The sequence below is a fragment of the Desmodus rotundus genome, chromosome 9, assembly GCF_022682495.2.
Source record: "Desmodus rotundus isolate HL8 chromosome 9, HLdesRot8A.1, whole genome shotgun sequence".
In the NCBI taxonomy this organism is placed as follows: Eukaryota; Metazoa; Chordata; class Mammalia; order Chiroptera; family Phyllostomidae; genus Desmodus; species Desmodus rotundus.
Genome location: NC_071395.1, coordinates 86,588,474 through 86,609,952, shown reverse-complemented (window position 1 = coordinate 86,609,952; position 21,479 = coordinate 86,588,474). Strand labels below are relative to the sequence as shown.

The following is a 21,479-nucleotide window of genomic DNA, read 5'->3' as shown; positions in this document are numbered from 1 at the left end:
AAAGAAGGGAGAGGGAGAGAGGAAGAAAGAGACAAACATCTATTTGTTGTTTCACTTATTCATTCATTCATTGGTTGATTCTTGTACAATATGTGACCCCCTGACTGGGGGGATCAAGCCCACAACCTTGGGCACATTGAGATGATCCTCCAAGCAACTGAGCACCCAGCCAGGGCCAACAGTATCATGCATTGAAAGATCTAATACTAAATTAGACATAAAACTCCAGTCATCAGACTATATTAATCCAATGTTGGTAACAATACAGACTTTTTTCCCCTTACACGTAACACAACAAGAAGTTTTTATGATTATCACTCTATGAAAAATATAATTAAAAATTTAAAATCTTTACCTTTCCTGACGGCTTGCGTTTGGGAAAATATACTGAATTTCTCTTTGCAGGCGGTCTATTTCTAAGTTTTCTATCCAGTCCTTTAATTTAATTTCCAAAAAGTAACCTTTTCCGAATTTACTTTTTAGATGCTGGACTGTCCCAATACATCTGTGGTGATTTTTAAAAGAAAACTCAGATATAAGATGACAGTTTCAAAAAATGGCTTCTCAGCTAAAGAATGATTTAAAGAAAATGTTTACGAGGGAATACTTTTAAATGTATAGAAAAGGTGCAAATATAATACAGAGTCTCCATAAACGTCTCACCCAGTTTCAGCGTCCCTAACTCTACCATCTTACAAAGGAGGCCATGGAGCGTTTGTCAAAATGAAGAAACCGGCCCCGGTGTACTCCTGTCAAGTGTATTCCTATCAAGTGTACTCCTATCAAGTGTATTTGGGTCTCACCAGATTGCCCGCCCATGTTCCCTTCTGCTCCAGGATCTGCCTAGGACACCACGTTACACTTAGTTGTCAGGGCTCCTTCGCCTCCACAGTTTCTTAATGCTTTCCTTCTTTCCCATGACTTTGGAGAAATTTGAGAAGAACTGGTCGTGTTTTAAGTAGAATGTTCCTCAATGTGGAGGACTTTGATCTTCTCTTTGATCAGACTGGGGCTACGGGTTTTTGCAGAAAATGCTGCAGATCGGAAGCACCTTTCTTATCGTATCCTGCCAGGCGGTACACGACACCCACAGGACGTTGTCTGGTTCGGGTGGCAGTGTTAGTCGGGTTTCCCCACTGTAAGGGGCCTGTCTTCCCCTCTCTGTACCTCAGAAGAGACTGGCTACATCCAGACCACACCTGGGGAGATAGGGGGTTAAGCTCCCCTTTCTAGAGAGGGTAGTATCTACATATTTTTTAAAATTTATTTTTACTGTTTATACTTATCAAAGATGTCTCCATTACCCTACCCTTTCCTGTAAAGAAGATTTGCTTCTTCATCCACATTTATTTATTTACATAATCACTTATTTATAAGAGTAGGTTCACACGTATTTATTTTATACTTTGGATTATAATCCAATACACTGCCTAGCAATTTTTAAAAACAACAGACCTTATACTTGAGAATAACACTCTAAATTGTTGAATAAGGAAGCCAGTTCCAAATACAAAGTAGCTAGCCATATTTTGGGGGAAAAAATTTACATATCTCTGAGTAATTCTATAGAAAGCAAATTGATTCAAAAACTCAAACAAGAAAAAACTGTTTTTGATCCTCACCTGATGATATGTTTATTGATTTGAGAGACAGAGGAAGGGACAGAGAAGAGAGATGGAAACATCAATGTGAGAAACACCGATCAGAGTTGCCTCTGTATACGCCCGGACTGGGGACCGAACCCACAACATCAACATCGGTAGGTGTCCTGCCCGGGAATCAAACCCACAGCCTTTTTGGTGTACAGGACGATGCTGTTTACAGAGCCACCCAGCCAGGGCTAGGAAAATACTTTTAATGTTTAAATTAATATGCATCTTTCAATGATGACATTTAATATCTACCCCCACCCCATTCCCCAAATGGCTATTAAGACACCTACCTTAACTGCCCAGACACCATGATGGCCACTCGGTCACAGACAGCCTCTGCCTCCTCCATATAGTGAGTGGTCAGAATAGCAGCCCGCTTTCTGTTTTTAAATGCAGTTCGAATTGCTCGCCTACGGAACGTAAAATAGAAAAAGAGGAAAGGATCTGAATGTTGAAAAATACCTGGGTTTTTAAAAATCCAAGTTGGTTAATTAGGGTTATTAAAGCATCAAATTTCAGTTGCTGCAGTTATATTTTTACCCAATTATGATTTTCTATTTATTCCCCTTATTTTTAAAAGCTTGTCGAAGAGACAGAAATTCCACAATTTCAAATGTTTCCATGCTTTAAAAAATGAATTATAAAATTTGATGCCTTTTCATGTTATAACAAAATAGCCATAGAGTCATAGAAAAACCTTAACATGAATCTGAACCAAACTTACATTTTATAGACATATACCTAAGCCCAAAAGTTGGTCAACTAACTAGCACTGTGAATCCTTAGAAAGAGTTCCAACATAAATTCAAGACAGTATTATTATGAGAAAGAACTACAATTTATATGTCAAATGACAAGAAAAAAGTATTTTAAAAACTATTCAGACAGCAGTACTCTTTAGTTTAATAATTACCTATATGCTCATTTTTGTTCTGAAATATATAAAATATTAATACTTTGTGAAAAATATGATAAAGTTTTAAAAGTTTAAGGGACTCTCTATAAATTAAAATATTTAATTTTAATTACTATTTCATTATTTGTGTAGGATTTAAAATCGACAGACATACATAACTAATATAAAACCCTTTGTTATAATAGAAGAAACTATCCTTTTATTCTAAAGGACGATCTCAGCATCACGTGTCACAAGGGCCTTTAGTGTATACTCACCACATGTGCTGTTTGGCCTTAGGATCCATACCTGTCGACGGTTCATCTAGCAAAGTAATCTGGGGGTTCCCCAGCATACTCAGAGCAAAACACAACTAAATGGAAAGAAAATGGGGGAGGGGGCTTCAAAACCAGGAATTTTATCATGACAATATCAGGTACTAAACTATCAATAAAACATACACCTATTTGTTGTTTAATAAAAGTACCTTTCGCTTGATTCCTGCAGGTAGTTTCTTTATAGTTTTCTGAAGATGTTCTTTTAAATCAAGTGCATTTGTTATTCTACAAAACAGACAATACAAAATGAGTGCATTATCACTTACTGTGGTCACTGACATTCTTTTATCTAGAGCACTAATCTTTCTACAATTACACCTCCAATTTATATCATTCTCAACAAATTAATGTCTTGATTAAAGGTTTACTTTCAATTAAGTTTAATTCTATAATTAATGTTTATTTTCATAGCTGCCATAATTCTGTAAAGAATGCATGATAAGGTAATGACCATTTTCTTTGAAAATTATGATACAAAGAAATGCCTGTTATGAAATTTTTAAAATGTGAAACAAACTTTTATCCAGGTAACAAAAAGATTCCAAAGTTTACCGATTTGTGATTTCCTTTAGGTCACTTGGACTCATCCCCTTCACAGCTCCATAAATTTCAAAGTGTTCCTGCAGTGTAATATCTGACCACAGCGGGTTCATCTGAGGACAGTAGCCCATACACTTAATGGAATCATCCTCCTCAGTTGGGTCTGATGAATAATCTCCTAGAAATACCTACAGAAATACAAACCAATTTTAAATAACTATTTTGCTTAATTTACATTGTGAAGTTAGTAGCAAGTGAATTAATTCAAATTCCTTCCTAGAGCTAGGGCGAGATTTTTACTCCTTTTGAAGAAGACAGGCATAGCTACTGTATTTTCGGACCATAAGACACACCGGACCACAAGACGCACCGAAACGTAACACATACCTAGGTTTTAGAGGAGGAAAATAGGGAAAAAAACCCCACTCCATTGCTGCCCCCCACCTCGCCCCAGTGAGTCAGGTAAGCTACATTCGGACTATGAGACGCACCCCATTTTCCTTCCAAATTTGGGGGGGAAAAGTGCATGTTATAGTCTGAAAAATACAGTACACAGCGTTCAGTGACATGGCCAATAATAGTGATTGGGAATGCAGCACGGATTGGGAAAGCAAGGCCAATTTTAACCAAGATGATCCGGGGCTTAAATTGGAAGGTGAAATTGGAGCCAGGAAGGTAAGGAAATTTGGCCATTGGGATTTCTACAAGGTAAGGAATAACCAACATAAAAAAGAATTAAGGCAGAAACCCAAAGAAAAAAGTGTGCCTGGCATTTTCCAGGAAAGCAGTGAGCCAGTGTGGTTGGTGTGAAGTGAGCAAGAGAGGAGGAGATAGGTTCCGAGCAGTTTTGTGACGTTTCCACAAAGTGACGAACGATACTCTCATAATCAAAGACTAGCTGACGGCCGTGAAAAGACCAGCTCCCGTGTCTCCTCCAGTTAATGCTGCCGTCTTCCACTAAGTTGGTGGACAGATCACCCATGCATGTAAGAATTATAAAAGCAGAAATACTATACATGTGCGTCTGCGTGTATGTTGTAAAAATTTTACTATGTACATGTTATTTTCATAGATAACCAAAAAGATCACAATTTTTATACTACAAATTTAATATTAGAAACATAGTATCTAAGCATCAAAATCCTAATTTGTGATAAAAAATTGACTTTACTGGAAATTACAAATCATAGTCAATATATCCCACATCCTTATATATCGTACCTGGCCTGAGGTTGGTTCAACTTCACCAACCAGAATGTTAATAATTGTGCTTTTGCCGGCACCATTTGGGCCCAACAGTCCCAAGATCTCTCCTAAAGGAAATGAAAGAAAAATCATCATATGTAAATCAAATTTAAAATGGAAATTACTCTTCTGAAAACATTATTTAAGAAAAAAGTAATTCAATACCAGCCTTTTTTCACACAGAAAGAGACGTATTTAGTTGCCACTTTCTTTACTTTTCTTATAAGAAAATCTTTCTTGTCATCATATTCCTTATGCAAATTGCTGACCATAATGGCTGGTTTCTAACAAGGGAAACAGGATTTAAAAAGAGAGTTATAAATCAGAAACCTATCATTAAATAACAGGCTGCACACAGCTCATATCCACATCACAAGAACTGTATTTGCAAACACGTATGAATGACTCATGGACATGGATGACGGAGGGGATTGACTGTGGGAGAGGGGGTGGGCTTGCTGGAGGGGGGCAAAAGCAAAAAATTGGGACTATAACAGAATAAAAAATAAAAAAATAAAATAGAAAAAAGAACTACATTTGCTAATAAAGGATACTGTACAAATAAATACCCATTTTTGGCTGAAATAATGACACATTCAAAACTAAGTGGGCAATCTCACAGTGGGGGCCAGAGCAGCGGTCATGGGATGGCCACACGTCCCCAGCAGAACAGAGCGGGGCAGCCCAGGAGCCTGGGGAACTTTTTGGAGCCAATAAGGGATATAGCAGTTCGGTCAATATTGTTTTAACATATTGCTTTAACATCTGAAATAAATCAGATGTTCTCAGTGCAACTGAGTCTCGGTGAGCAGCCATGGGAATCCAAAAGAAGTATAAAGAAGGCCATTGAGCTGTTGCTAATAAAGCTTTGAACCTACACTTCCCAAACAAGTTCAGAAACCATCCAGAAGTAATCTTAATAACGGCCCAGTAATAGCACTCCAACCGTGGGAACTGAATGGGCTAGCTATGGAAAGGGGAGAGCCTGCCATCTACAGGCCTTTAGATCCAAAGCCTTTTCCCCAAATACAGAGCTAATTACAAATTTGGGACATGGACAATCAGAGGACTTCTCAGAACTCATGATATGTTTATATACATTATAAATCTTTGAGAAATGTATATAATGTATAAGATTCCCCAAACTCATTTGGCCATGGATCCTGTTGTGTTGATGAATCACATGTAGATACAGAACAAAATTTAGGAAACACTGGCTTCCGTGATTCGCTCAAGGTCCTAACAACTAGTTAAAAGATGATTAATTTCATTCAGTTTGGCCAGGAGTGTCAGAAACACCCAGTGAAGAGTCTTTGAAATAAATAAGCCATGGATGATGACCGAGTTTAAGAATATCTTGGAAAATATTAAGTCTAGACTTTTAGTGGATGCAACTTTGTTAAAACTGCCAGCAGAACTGCAATTATGTTTGAAGTTACTCTGATATACTAAATCTTTTTAAAAAACAGTATTTCAAATGATCCAAGTAGTGTTTGTGTTGTTGTTAGTGAGTTCAATTAATCAAAAGGTGATTTTAAAAAAACATCTGTATCCGCCATACTAGTTTCTCTTGGAATAGAACAGCTGTTTTTTGTTGTTTTTTTTTTAAAAGAGGGGAATCTGTTTCCTTTAGTCTTACAGGTTTGGGAAATGCTGAGTCAAGGAAAGGTTGAAAGTTTTCTTATTGTAGAATTTCTCAGAGTTCATACTTTTCAACTTTCGTGTATATTTTATCTTTTGATATTTCTGTATTACTTTTATATATTAATATTTCAAAAAATATTAATTTGAAATTAATGTAAACACGACATCCCTGCATTTCAGCATCTAATCTGCCATTGTCAGTTTCATGGATATCCTTTCAGGATATTCTCTGGATGTATATTTTTTTTAGTTTAAGAAAAAGTATCATTCTCTAATAATAATCTGAATCTTTTTTAAAATTTGAAATATACCTTGAAGATCATTAAAAAAAAAAGTGGACAAAATATTTTTCAAAGGCTTTCTTTTGGACCGATTCATATAGAAAGCAAACATTGTTCAGATTAATTCCTATACATGGGAACTGATCACTACACGTGTTAACGACTTAGCAGTAATGACCATGTTACCTCTTCACAGCACTGGCAGCTCATCAGCTCTCTGACCTTCAGTCTTTCAGCTCTGACATCTTCATCTTCATCCTCATTGCTCGGTGGTTCTGGCAACTTCCTATTTTTGGACTTTGTTGAAAGGGTCCTAAACATATCAAGATAGTAGATTTTCAAATAATTAAAATAGAAAGAAACTAAAGTACTACAAAGAGAAAAAAATGAAAAAATAGACCAATGTGAGATCTGTGGTTATCTGAAAGATGGAAAAAGTTATTTTTCATTCACTGATACCATTAGATGATATTATCTAAATTCATTCATTTACCAATATTATTTATGACCAGTATGCATCAGGCAATACATCACAAAAAGATAAAACAACAACTACCAAAAAAAGATGGGCCCCTCACTCAAAAGAATTTACAGTCTGGGTGTAAATCAGATTCCACTGAGCAGATGTAAAGGGCTGACATTGGAGCCAACAGAAACCACCACAAAGGTAGGCAGCGAAAAAAAATGCTTCCAAGGGAAAATCTGACTTGAAGTAGTAGCAAGGAAAATAGGAGTTGACATATGCGAACAACAGAACAAGGGAAAAGTAGAAGCAGAAAGAAGTCAAGCACACTTATTTAATCTGAAAGCCTACTTGACAAGACAAAGAGCAAGTCATTAGCTATCTTACTGAAAACAGTGTCAACAGAGAGGCAAGGACAGAAACACATGAATCATCAGGGAAATGCACATGGAAATGCACAGGGAAAACCACAGCTTCCTGCCCACTAGAATGGCTACAATCAAAAAGCTAAACAGTAGCAAATATTGGCAAGAATTTGGAGGAAGCAGAACCCTCATACGTCCCTAATGGGAATGTACAGTGGCCTCCCTTTTCAGGCAGTTTTGCATTCTGCAGTTTCAGTTACTTGACAACATCAACAGCAGTCTAAAAAACATTAAATGGAAAATTCCAGAAACAAACATCCATAAGTTTTAAGTTTCATGCTGTTCTGAGGAGCATGATGAAATCTCACACCATCTTCCCCTGTCTCAATGGGGCCATGCATCCCTTTGCTATCAAATCCCTCTGGGTTATCAAATTGACTGCTTCGGTATCACAGTGCTTATGTTCAAGTAACCCTTATTGTACTTAATAAATATCCCCAAAGTACAAGAGCAGCAATACAGGCAATTCAGATATACCAAAGAGAAGCCATAAAGTGCTTCCTTTAAGTGAAAAGGTATGTAAACACATCGTACGTAGGGTTTGGCACTATCTGTGATTTCAGGCATCCACTGGGGGTTTCGGAGCATGTCTGCCACAGGTAAGGGGAGACTAATGTAAAATGATGCAACCAGTTTAGAAAACAACAGCCTATTGGTTCTTCAAAAGGTTAAACACAGAGTTACATGTGACCCATCACTTCCATTCCTAGGTATCCTCCCAGGAGAAATAAAGATGTATGCCCACGCAAATACCTGTACACAAATGTTCACAGCAGCATTATGTGTACTAGCCAAAAAGTGCAAACAACTAAAATGTCCTTCAACTGACAGAGAAAGTGCGGCATAATCATACAATGTAATTATTACTCAGCATAAAAAAGGGAATGAAGTACTAGTACATGCCACAGCATGGATGCGACTTAAAAACATCACGCTAAGTAAAGGAAGCCAGACCCCCCAAAAAAGACGACATATCGTATAATTCCACTTGTATGAATGTCCAAAACTGGCAAATCTATGACTAGGAGACAGAAAGTAGATCTGTGATTATACAGGGCTAGGGAGCATGGGCGGGTGCGGGGAAGAGTGACTTCTAACGGGTACAGGGTTTCTTTGGGGCTGATGATTATGGGTAAAGTTGCACAACTCTGTAAACATGCTGAAAAACTTTAAAACTTAAAAAAAAATTAACTGACCTGAAAAAGGGATCCTTTCTTATTGATCTGCCCCCATATTTTTTCTCATAGTACTGTAAGAGGAAAATCCATAGTACACACTGCAGGTAAGGCTGAAAAACACAGAAAAGCTCATGACTGAATCTTTTTTTCTCTATCAACAGAACAAAGACCACACAACTCAGTTTCCTTACCAAAACCAAAAAAATTAACCAAAAATTTTTTGCAAGTCTTATCATTTAAGGATAGATTTTAATACAGCCAGAGTAGATTTTTAGTAAGATAATCTTTCACATATTTTTTTCTCTGTAAAGTTCATTGGTTGTCAGCTGCATAAAATAAAAAGAAAAAAAGCCTTTGTTTATAGCTTCTAAGGAAGACAGAATCATAATTAAATAGCATTATTAACATGAAAAAGCCAAGAATATTAAAATGGACATATTCAGTAAACGAAAGGTACTTCCATCAAAATGCATACCCCCTAGTATTAACTAATGCACTTAACTTTTTATGTGCCTTCATATTTATGCAACAGGATATGAACTAAAAAGAGCCAAAATCATACAACCAAACTCTTAAGGTAACATGCTAACACAGAAACATTTTTTCTTACTGATATAACAGCCACGAAAAGCCTGTCCCATGGGTTAGAGGTGTCCTCACTGTTTTGGTTATTCTTCCAAGAAACCTAAGGAAAATTATTGAAAATTTATATGCTGCTGTGATATTATGACATGATATCAATCTTTGACCCTAGTGCCTGGCACAGAGCTTCTAACACCATTGGAATTCCCTATGTGTCAGAGGTAACAAGGGTACCTTTTATTATTTAAAAAAAGCCCCTTTCTGTTTTGTCTGTTTCTTTTGCAGAGTTTGATTAGTCCCATTCATTTATTTTTGCCTTTGCTTCCCTTGCTTTTGGGATCGACCTGATAAAATGTTGCCTGTGACCAAGGTCCGTAAGTTTAGCACCTGTTTTCTTCTACGTAATTTATCGTTTCAGATCTTACATGTGGGTCTTTGATGCATTTTGAATTAATTTTTGTACATGGGGACAAACTGTAATCTATTTTCATTCTTTTGCAGGTGGCATTCCAGCATCATTTATTGAAGAGGCTTTCTTTACTCCACTGAGTTTTTGGTATTTTGTTCTTTTTGTTGCAATTTCAAGAGGAATTGTTTTTTCATTTCTTTTTCTAAAGTTTTATTGTATAAAAGAAAGCTGTGGATTTTGTACATTGATTTCATATCCTGCTACTTTACTGTGTTTATTTATTGTTCCTAATAGTTTTTTGGTGGAGTCTTTTTTGGTGGAGGTTTTCTATGTACAGAATCATGTCATCTGCAAAAAGTGACACTTTTACTTCCCATTTCTGAACAGAGATGGTATTTGCGAACAACAGATCCAACAAGGGGTTAATACCCAAAATATATAAAGAAATCATACAACTCAACACCAAACGAACAATCCAATTAAAAATGAGCAGAGGAGCTGAACAGACACTTCTCCTAAGACATACAAATGGCCAACAGATATATATATATATATATATATATAAGATGTTCAATTTCATTAGCTATTAGAAAAATGCAAATCAAAACTACAAGGAGGTACCACTGCACACCAGTTTATCAATAAGACAAGTAATAACAAGTGTTGGAGAGGTTGTGAAGAAAAGGGAACCCCTTATTCACTGCTAGTGGGTATGTAGACTGGTACGGCCACCATGAAAAACAGTCTGGCAGTTCCTCAAAAAATTAAGAGTAGAGTTACCACATGAGCCAGCAATCCCTCTTCTGGGTATCTACCCGAAAAACTCGAAAACACTTATTTGCAAAGATACATGCACCCCTATGTTCACTGCAGCATTATTCACAGTGGCCAAGACATGACAAAGTGTCCTTCGATAGAATCGTGGAGAAAGAGGATGTGGTACATGTACACAATGAACACTGCTCAGCCCTAAGATAAGATGATATGCTGCCACTTGTGACAAGATGGACGGACCAAGCTGGATGAAGATATTATGATAAGTGAAACAAGTCCAAAAAAACTAAGAACCATATGATTTCACTCATATATGGGATATAAAACTGAAACTCATTGGCACAGACAACAGTATGGTGGTGACCAGTGGTAAGAGCGTGGTGGGGGAAAGGGGCCAGAGATTTGGTGATGGAAAACGATGTGACTTTGGGTGGTAGTCACACAATGCAACATGCAGCTCATGTATCATAGGAATGTACACCTGAAACCTGTATGGTCCTATTAACCAATGTCACTCCACTAAATTTAATAAATTTAAAATAATAATAATAATAATGAAACAAGCCCCTTTCAACCAAAGTTGAGGTGGCTGTGAGAAGATGGGGGCTGGTTGCCAAAGGAACCAACCAGGTGATCAGAAGGCTGGAACTTTCAGTGCCACCCATTCACTGACCCACAAGGGGGGAAAGGAGTTTAGAGATTAAGTCCCCATGCCTAAGTAACGGAGCCTTCATAAAAACCCTAAACACAGTGTTTGAAGAGCTTTCAGGATGAACGCATCTACATGCTACAGAACGGCACGATCCAAACTCCACAGGGACAGAAGCTCCTGCACTTGGGACCTTCTGTACTTTGCCCTATGTATCTCTTCACCTGCCTGTTCCATTGCATATAATGAGCTGGACAGGAACTACTGTTTCCTTGAGTTCTGTAAGCCATAATAGCAAATTACTGAGGCTGAGAAGGGGTCATAAGAACCCTGGGGTTATAGCCAAGTCAGACAAAAGGATAAGTAACAGGGAACCCCCTACTTGTAACTGGCATCTGAAGTGAGGGGTGGGCAGTCTTATGGGACTGAGCTCTTAAATGTTTTTTTTACGTGGAGTCTGTGCTAACTCCAGGTAGTTCATGTAAGTATTGCTTTATGTGAGGAAAACAACCCACACATTTGGTGTCATAAGTTTGAGAAATAGTTTCATTTTAGCTGCAATGTGTAGAAATATTTGGATTAAAACAAAAAAAAGTGCATTTTGTTCAGCAAACATGTATTCTGTATGAACAAGTTAGCTACTACTATTAATAGCTATGATTTGTTCTTAGACTTCATTTTCCCCATCCCAAAATATGGGGCAGAAAAAAACATTAAACTGATCAAAAGGGAGGGGAGGTAATGAGATCAGTGAATAGAATTAATCAGCCATCATCCTAAGTCACTTAATTTTTTTAATCATATGGAACTTTTTAATTATCCAGGCTAAATAAAACTAATCTCTGGCTTTTTCTTTGAAATAAAATCTCTACACTTTATTTCTATTATCCCTTTATAGGACAACATATTATTTAATCCTTGCTAATTGAAGTCAGATCATACTTACAATTTATGTACATATACCATTTGGGGCATCAAAGAACATGCAATGGACACAGTCCTTCTCCTCTGAGACTTTAAGGTTTAAAAACATGCTTTAAAAGATTCCACAGTGATTTTCAACTGCTTCATTAATAACATTTAAATCAAGTCGTAGCAGCTAACACATGGGGCCTTGTTAAAAATTATTTTGAGTCCAAGAACTAAGATCTCAAAGGTTAAGCACTATTTATGTTTTTTTAAATATTAAAACATCTAATAGACCTACCTTTATGAAACAAATCAGACAACCTAAAAGTGGATAGATTGGAATGGCTATGCAAAAGGTATAATGGAGAACAGCTGTAACCGTGTATCCCAAAAAGTAAGTGATTTCAGTGACTGCAATGCAAACCAAGGCTGTCTAAAGAAAACAAAAGAAAAGAAAACAAGTGAAGAAGTGTTTAGAAATTTCACACTCAACATTAACTATGTTGTCAGTCTTCCAGTAAAACATGGAACCAGAGATGATACTTGGCAGGGAGCCCCAGTACACTGGTGCCAGTTGCTTTTGGCGGGCATCCCTGCCATGCAGTTCTACAATGCTTCCCATGTCATCCCTTCATGGAGGGGACGATGCAGAAGGCAAATATACAGACAGTGAGATGCTGCCAGCTCTCTACGTCCTGTACTTAGAAAGACACAGCAACATTTTTCAGGGTTATCCTGAAAGAGTTCATGACTCTTTTCTCCAGTATAAACAGGAAAGAGTTTCAAATAAGCTGCTATGAAAATTTGAAATGAAATAATGTAAGGTGTGACTTACCACGGAATAGATAAATGACCAAATTTCTTTGGTATTTACAATTTTTTTAAAAGTGAAAGAAGTAATATAGGTAAACAGAATAACTGACGGAACATAACCAATAAGGCAAAAAACCTGTAAAACAAAAATACATAATTTTACATTAAAATATTAATAACTAGCAATGCGTAAAGTATTAAAATATTAAAGAATAATTATTCTTCAGATTTTATTGCTTAACAAATCACTCCAAAAACGGAAATTTTGGTTCCTTGAGGAGTAACCATGCACATTGCTGCTAAACAGTAAAACTCGTGCCTGTAACTAATGTGAACTGAACAGTTTCCTTTGCCAAGTACACTGCTATCTTTTATTTTGTTATAAAAACAGATGAAGCTGGTTAAAACTTTTTCTCAATGAACTACTGGTTACCATTTTAATGTACAGCACTGAATGCATTTTGTACATTTAAAAAATCCTTATTAATTTATAACACAGAAATACGTAAAATCAGTATGATCTCTGGCAAAATAGAGAAGTTTACTTGCAGCCACCCAGACTTCATCTAGTTCTGTTTTCCTCACATAAATCATTCATATAAAAGGGTCTTGTAACAGTCACTTATTTACATGTGAACATGAATGCAAATCATACGCTTCCTTAGTGTTTCAAACCACATTTTAGATTACGAAACAAAGGAGTTCCTTGCGAAATTATTTTCAGGCACAGGGACAAGGAAGACATTTTAAGAAAGGACTACTTATGTATTTCTAATTATACATAAGTAGGTACTCTACATAAAAGACTGCTTCAGTTTCAACGATTTTATAATGGTTGTAAGTCATTGCTTTAAAAATTGCTTAAATTACACTGATTACAGGTATCATATACTGGGCTGGCCAAAAAGTTCGTCCTGTTTTTAAGTAGAAGACACACATTTTTCATTTTCACCAACAACTTTATTGAACAATGTATTCACTGTTTTGTTCCACCATCTCTCAAGCAACTTTGTAACTGCATCTTCCCAAAATGTTTTGAGCAAAGAGCTGTTCCAGGTGCTTTTTGCAGTCTTCCAGGGAACTGAGTTTTTCCATTAAGAAAATTTTGTAAACACTGAAATAAATGGAAATCCAAAAGTGCAATGTCTGGTGAACACGGTGGAGGAATCAGAACTTCCCAGGCAAGCATTAACAGGTTTTGCTTGGTCATCCAAGAAACGTGCGGTCTTTCATTATCGTGATGTAAGAGTATGCATTTTCTGTTGACTAATTCCAGACACTTTTCATGGAGTGCTGCTCTCAGTTCGTCTAGTTGGGAGTAGTACTTGTTGGAATTAATCGTTTGGTTTTCCAGAAGGAGCTCATAATAGAAGCTTCCCTTCCAAGCCTACCATACACACAACACCACCTTCTTTGGATGAAGACCGGTCTTTGATGTGGTTGGTGGTGGTTCATTTTGCGAGCCCCACAATTTTCTGTTCTACATTATTGTAAAGTATCCACTTTTCATCAACTCACAATTTGTTTTTAAAAACAAAACATTTTGGTTAAGTTAGAGAATCGTATGCAGAACAGTCAAGAAGGGTTTTTTTTTTTGCTTAACTTACCCTATTTTTCAGACTATAAGACACACTTCCCCCCTCCCAAATTTGGGAGGAAAATGGGGTGTGTCTTATAGTCCGAATGTAGCTTACCTGGCTGGAGGGGGTGGGGCGGGCCGGCAGCGGTGGAGAGGGTTTTCTTTTTTTCCTATTTTCCTCCTCTAAGACCTAGGCACATCTTGTGGTCCGATGTGTCTTATAGTCCGAAAAGTACGGTATGTGGAGCCCAAACATCAGAGATTAACGTAACCGAGCTGGTGCAGATGATTTTCAATGCTTGGTGTGGATATTTTGAGTATGTCAGCTATGTCCTGCATGGCATAACACCGACTGTTCTCCGTTAATGTCTCAATTTGATCCTTATTACCGGTAACTTCAACTGATCTACTTGACCACGGAACATCGTCCAGCAAGAAATCTCCAACACGAAACTTCACAAAACACTTTTGACATGTTCGATCAGTCGCAGCATCTTCCCCACACACTATACAAATCTTTTTTTGTATTTCAGTTGTGTTTTACATTTCTTGAAATAATAAAGTATAATATGCCAAAAATATTGCTTATTTTCTTTGATCTTCAATATTAAAATGACTACATAAAAATTCACTAAATTTGATAATTCTTTTAAATGCACACTGATATGACAGCTGTCCCAATACAATCTAACAAAACTGTTTCAAATGAAGTTAAAGACAACTAAACACTACTAGAGCCATCTTACAGGAAAAAAAATGAATGAACTTTTTGGCCAACACAATACAATAATTAAATAGAAACTGGTTCTATTTTCTGTTAAAAAAAATAATATCCAAATTACTCAACCAGCCAATTGTCACATCTGTAAAGACTCCATTTTTTAAAGTAGCATTTTATTTATAAATAGAAAGAGTACAACTGATGTTAACTTACCACAGAAAGGAATTTTACAGGATAAAAATATAATCCATAATGAAATGCAAATAAACTTCCTAGCATCAAAATAAGAACAGCATAAAATACAGGGATATCAATAATAGCTTGTCCAATCCAATAAGCAGATGGCAAAAGACCTGAAAGTTTAAGTTGAGTATAAGCTTTGATCTAAAAATAAATAAAAGGAAAAAATTGATTATACTTTTAAATATTTTACAAACAAAAACTCTAGCAAATTATAGTAGAACTCTTTTTTACATCAACAACAAAAGTTTATATTCCAGATATATAGGTAATAAAAGCCCTCCTTATAGCTGAATATAAATTTGATTTAGCATTTAACTTAGATCATTATTTCTGAGATGTAACGATTTCAATAAAATTTTCAGAGCCAGATTACAGCAGTGACACTAAGAAACACAGAACTAAGGTAAAACGAAAGGTCAGTGGGGTTAGAGCTGTACAATAGTGATTCTACATCACAGTAGTGAAAACATGATTGCTTGTGGAAACAGAGAGAAAGGTGTGCTCTAAACAATAAAAGGAATCTCACTTTTAAAAAATGACCTTTCTCAAAAACACTAAGAAACTGCCAACTACCCCCTGGGTTTACATGAGTCTTTCGGCTTATGTACAGATGATGCATTTAAAGGCTTTTTATATACTCTTGTGTAGTACATGAATGTAAGCTGCTATTGCTACCACAAGTAAATAGCGTTTTCATGAGTACTAAGAGTAACTTAAATGATGATAGTTTACCCAACTTTCTAATGCTCTCTCATTACTTAATTTGAAATTTTAAAAATCTTGTACAAATCCAAATGCCTAATATTTTTAATTCAGTTGATTTCTGTCATCTATAAAAAAATCACCCCTAATAATCAAAAGTTATTAAATGAAAGAACTAGCCATAGAATGAGGTAAGGGATCATGGGACATAGAGTTAAGAAGAAGAGGAGAAATGATTTTTTAAAAAAGACAACTTTTTTGTTCAATGAATTATAAAAACAAAAATATAAATTCCAATATAAGTATAAAACATAAACCAAGCCAAATATAAATATCTTTGATAACCCAAATGAATGCTTTTGTCATTCATACAATGCTGGTGGGAATGTCACATGGTAAATTCACTCTGGAAAACAGTTCGACAATTTTTTATAAAACCAGTAAACTTTCAGTCACCTTATGACACATCACTGCACTCTTGGGTATTTATACCAGAGGCATAAAAACCTACGTTCACACAAAAACCTATACACAAATGTTCACTGCAGCTTAATTCTTAATAGTCAACAACTGGAAACAACCCATATCCACACCACGAAATACTAACCAGCAATAAAACTATGAAGTAATGATACGTGCAAATTGGATGGCTCTCCAGGGAATTACGCTGAGTGACAACAGCCAATCTCAAAAGAAAACATGCTGTCACTCCATCACATCATTTTTGAAACATCAAAATTATAGAAATGGAGAACAAATTACTGATTTCCAGAGGTCAGGGAGGGGAGGGGTGGGTAGGTGGGCCTGAAAAGGACATCAGAAGGGACCTTTGTGGCGACAGGACTATTCTCTCTCTTGATGTCAATACCCTGGTTTTCTACTGGACTAAGTTTTGCAAGACGTTTTTATTGGGGTAAGGTGAATAAGGGTACAGAGGACCTCGCTGTGTTATTTTTTACAACCTGATATAAATCTGTAATTACCTCAAAATAAAAATTTGAATTAAAAACCATTTAAGTGGAAACAAAAAAGAGAAAAATGCAACTGTCCACTAAGTTTTTTCTCTGAGTGGCAAAGATTATGGATAATTTTTATGTTCTTTATACTTCCCTATATTTTCTAAATTAGTACAATGAACATGTGTAACAGACAAATTGAATATATTTTTAAAATATCTACGGAGACTCATGTATTACTTTTATATGAAGCTTAACCTCATTATTAACCTCACTGTATAAATTAACTTAGACAAATTTGCTTCCACTGAACTAAGTAAAGAGACACAATGAGAATTTTTTGTAGAGGAGTAAGAAAGAGCCAACCTCAGCTGAGTGGGAGAGTGGAAGACTCTGAACTGTCAAAAGCTGTGTAAGATCACCTGCATCTGCTTGGATGGAGGACATTAAAAAGAGGAAGGAACAGAAAAGAAGGTGAAAGAATACTGAAAAACCTCCGTACACAGTGCAACTTTTCCTTGGCCCTCGTGATGACAATCATTCTCCACCTTTTTTTTTTTATCACTTAACATCAAATTAAGTGCCTTATACTATCAATACATCCCACTGAAGGTTAGCGGGGCATGTCCCAATAAGAACATAAGGTTCATAGTTCCCAGATCCATTAGTTAAACAGGACGAGTGAACCTGGACACATTATATGAAAACTCCCATCCTCCACTTCCTGACCTGGAAAGTGGGTAACAAAACTTACCTTACAATTTGTACAGTTGTAAGGATTAAAGGATATAACTTCTAAAGAAGATGGCAAGGATTTGAGTAATAAATGATAGTTACTACTACAAGGTGAGGCAAATGTAGGTTTATAGTTGTTCATATGAAAAATAATATAATAAATAACAATACAAGAATAAACTGTGTTTCCTGTACTCATAACTGTAAACCTACTTTGCCCTACCTGTATTACTATAAGAAATACTAAATGTATTTATACCCCATTTGCTTCCTCCCGAAATAATAATTATACACAAGTCTTGCCTTCATGCAAATATGTTAGTTATTCTTACTAGCAAACTATACCTGTAATTTTGTGACTGTGTCATTACCTTATGATTCTCTGCATTTTCCATGGCAAAGTAAGGTGGCATTGCGGTGACAATGATTCCAAGTAAAGCTGCTTGAAAATACAGCTCAATTTTAAAAACTATATCTGTAATTTCCTGAAAAAGAACCACACGATAGGAAATGGAATTGAGAATCACTTGATGTCATGTTAGGACCTTCTTTTTTCTCCTTTCTTGTTAAATTTATTGGGGTCTCACTGGTTACTAGGGTCATGTAGGTTTCAAGTAGACATGACTGGGACACGTGATCTGTGTGCTGCACTAGGTGCCCACCATCGACAGCACGTTCTGAAAGACTGCCAGAGCCTCTGAACAAACACACTAGGGTAATCATCCTAGGCAGAGTCTATATGAAGAAACGGGGGCAGAGTTACCCGGCAGTGAGCGACATACCAACTTCGCTACTTATTAAATAGCTAAAAGATCCTGAGCAAATCACTGTACTTCCATTTTCTTATATACAAATTGAATATGGCATATAAGTTAAGCTTCACCAATTAAAGTAATAATTACATGAAAAGCTGTTAATATATCCACCCGTGGTCCTATCCAATCTCAGATAATCTTTGGTGCCTTCATTAGTTTGCCTGGACTATAAAGCCAGCTGGGATCTTGGGGCCCTACTTCTCTCCAAAGGGCCCCAGACCAGGAGCTGCTTCCCCCGAGCAGGGGGGACTATAGCTGCCACAGGCCCCAAAGGTCCCTAGCTGTCCCAGGGTGGTGCAGACAGCAACCTTCTCCAAACAACCTTGTAAACAGCTGGCGCCCAAATGCAAACAACTAAGAACCAAGTGCACTCTGTCACCTCCCACCCTCAGCAAGGCCCTTTCCTCGCCCTTGTTCTGTAAGACGCACCCACGGGACAGGGAAAACACTCTGCGCCAGAAGGGAATAATTTGAATGTCTAGCAGATACTGCGGCCCTGGCACACCCCTCCACAGGACTACGTGGACACAGTGCATCTTGTTGGCCCTGGACTTCTGAGTTTTTAGCAATAAAGCTAATTCCTTAATTCCTGCCACATGACATTATAGAATTTTTTCCCAAACTCTGGTACATTACAGTGGATAGAACCAACAAATATGTAAGATAATTAGTACAAGAAGTGAAGATTAATGAAACTACAACTGGATTCAATCACACAGAATCTGATGAATTATGAAAAAATATGAACCATATAAGACTACATCAATGAACAGTAAACTTTAAAAAATCTCATTTCTTTCCCTCCAGTTTTTAAAAATAGTATGGTTATATGCCAGTGTTTGGTGGAAAATGAAAATTGCAAGATCTACTGTAATAGTTATAGATACAGACAAATGAAGTAACATCATAAAAACAGGTGTGAGAATCATAAATTTTGAATTGTGGTTACTTTGGAGCTGGAGAAGGAAATGAGATTAGGTAAAGGTACACTGGAGATTTCAAATGTATCTTTGAAATTTAAAACGTTTTCCATGCATAATAAGATAATTAACATTTGAAACATTTGGGTAGACAATTGTTTAATTTCTGTAGGCTTGAAATATTTCACAATAAAAAAATAAGAAGGGATGATCTACAACTTTGATGATTTCAGTATCACCTATGTACCAGTGACTCACGAATATTTACTTCCTACCCAGAAACCTGTCCAGATTGATACATCCAAATGCCTCCTAAATGTCCAGCAGGCACAAGTGCCAGAACAACTCAGTAGATTCAGAAATCAGTATCTCCATTCTATCAAAACAAAACAAAAATCTCTCTTCTGCCTATATTCTCAAAATCAGTAAATGATACTACCGTATTACCCAAAATTATAAAAAATATAGGCTCCTTTCTTCCTCTCAGCTCACAAATTCAACAGTGATGAAGGATGCCATGTACTTCTTTAACATCTTCTTGCCCCGTCGTTATGATTACTGCCCCTGAATTATCTCTCACACTCATCATCACCTCTCTTTAAGCTATTTAGTAAAAGAATCTTTTATTTGATGTCCTTAACTTTCTTCCACCACAATTTTCTTCACAGAAATCCCTCGCTACCCTGGTGCCAAGGAACTTTTTAAAATGTAAATTTAATGTTATCTTGTCCCCACGTCTATATATAGCTGTAACAAAAAGAGTACTAAATTAATCTTTGATGTGATTTCCATTTAAAGATGGCAAAAGATTACAGCCAACTAAAAAAGTTTCAGGTATAGATCACATAGGCATGAGACAGGAAGTAGATTACCGGCGAGCTGGTGGTGGAGGTGGGAGAAACCAGGAGTGACTAACTAATAGGTACAAGCGATTCTTGGGGAGTGATGAAATATAAAACTGATCGTGCAATGGTTACAGAACTCTTCAAATGTAATAAAAACCACTGAGTTGTACATTTTAAATGGGTGAATTAGATGGTATATGATGTACATATATGTCAATAAACTGTTAAAGACAGTATGGCAACAGAGAATAAAACACACTATTACAGAAAGATATTTGTCCATTTATTTTTTAATATATAAAAAAACAAAAGATAAGAACTAAGAAAAAATGTTGAGTATTTTTCTGGAGACGAGTTAATTTTCCTATTTGTGACCAACAGTACCACCTAGAAGAATTGTCTGGGTGACTTCTCAAGCTTCTTTCAATACCCCAGTTTCCAGATTTTACACCAACAATATTCATTTTTAAATTATCTTAACTTTTCTGATTAATATAAAAACTACTTACACTTATAAAAATATCAGGACCAACACAGAACACCTCTTGATCCTGAAGCAAATTAACACTGAGGACTCCCTAAACCCAGATGTAAGCTATCCCCAACTCACATTTCAAGAAGACTAAGAGATGTCAAAAGATAAGCTTCTTCACATTTTGTTACTATCATTTATTTGGCTTTTAATACTTATTTTATACACACAAACACATGTTCAGTTTGCTTACTTGAAAGAATGGGGTATTCCAGACCTGGATGCTTTCAGTCACATTTAAGTGATAAAGGTAGTAGTTACTAATGATATTCATCAACACAGGTAAAGAATAAACCATAGTACTGTTGAAAACAGCTGTAAAAACATAGTCCTACGATTTAAAAAAGAGAGACTTATTACATACCATATACAAATATAAACAGACACACTGTTGCTAGGTACCAAGGTTTTCTCATGCTCGAGGCTAATTCTCACTATCTATACTGACGGCTAGTCAGCACATCATAGAAATGATGCTCAATGATAGAGACACCCTGGTTTGGAATCTACAGATATTTTTAGTCTTTTAAATAAACATATAACATAAAATTACATTCCTTTAAGCTTTATTTATTGGTAATCCACCAGGGCATCAAATATATTATAAATATTACTATTTCCAGAAGTAAATTCT

General features: G+C 36.3%; 1 protein-coding gene across 2 annotated transcripts in view; it reads right to left on the bottom strand.

Annotated features, from left to right (window-relative positions):
• The window catches only part of ABCA5 (ATP binding cassette subfamily A member 5), a 71,133-nt gene that overhangs the window by 7,329 nt on the left and 42,325 nt on the right, over nt 1-21,479 (bottom strand). For both annotated transcript variants that reach the window (XM_053910719.2, XM_024573107.4), the window contains exons 22-36: nt 21,039-21,176; nt 18,105-18,218; nt 15,311-15,481; nt 12,820-12,933; nt 12,283-12,417; nt 9,272-9,346; nt 8,680-8,771; nt 6,782-6,908; nt 4,840-4,954; nt 4,647-4,738; nt 3,438-3,613; nt 3,035-3,110; nt 2,826-2,920; nt 1,943-2,062; nt 356-505 (exon numbers count right to left, since the gene is read on the bottom strand). In XM_053910719.2, coding sequence (XP_053766694.1) covers nt 356-505; nt 1,943-2,062; nt 2,826-2,920; nt 3,035-3,110; nt 3,438-3,613; nt 4,647-4,738; nt 4,840-4,954; nt 6,782-6,908; nt 8,680-8,771; nt 9,272-9,346; nt 12,283-12,417; nt 12,820-12,933; nt 15,311-15,481; nt 18,105-18,218; nt 21,039-21,176 — 1,790 coding nt within the window. The remainder of the gene's footprint in view (nt 1-355; nt 506-1,942; nt 2,063-2,825; nt 2,921-3,034; nt 3,111-3,437; nt 3,614-4,646; nt 4,739-4,839; nt 4,955-6,781; nt 6,909-8,679; nt 8,772-9,271; nt 9,347-12,282; nt 12,418-12,819; nt 12,934-15,310; nt 15,482-18,104; nt 18,219-21,038; nt 21,177-21,479) is intronic.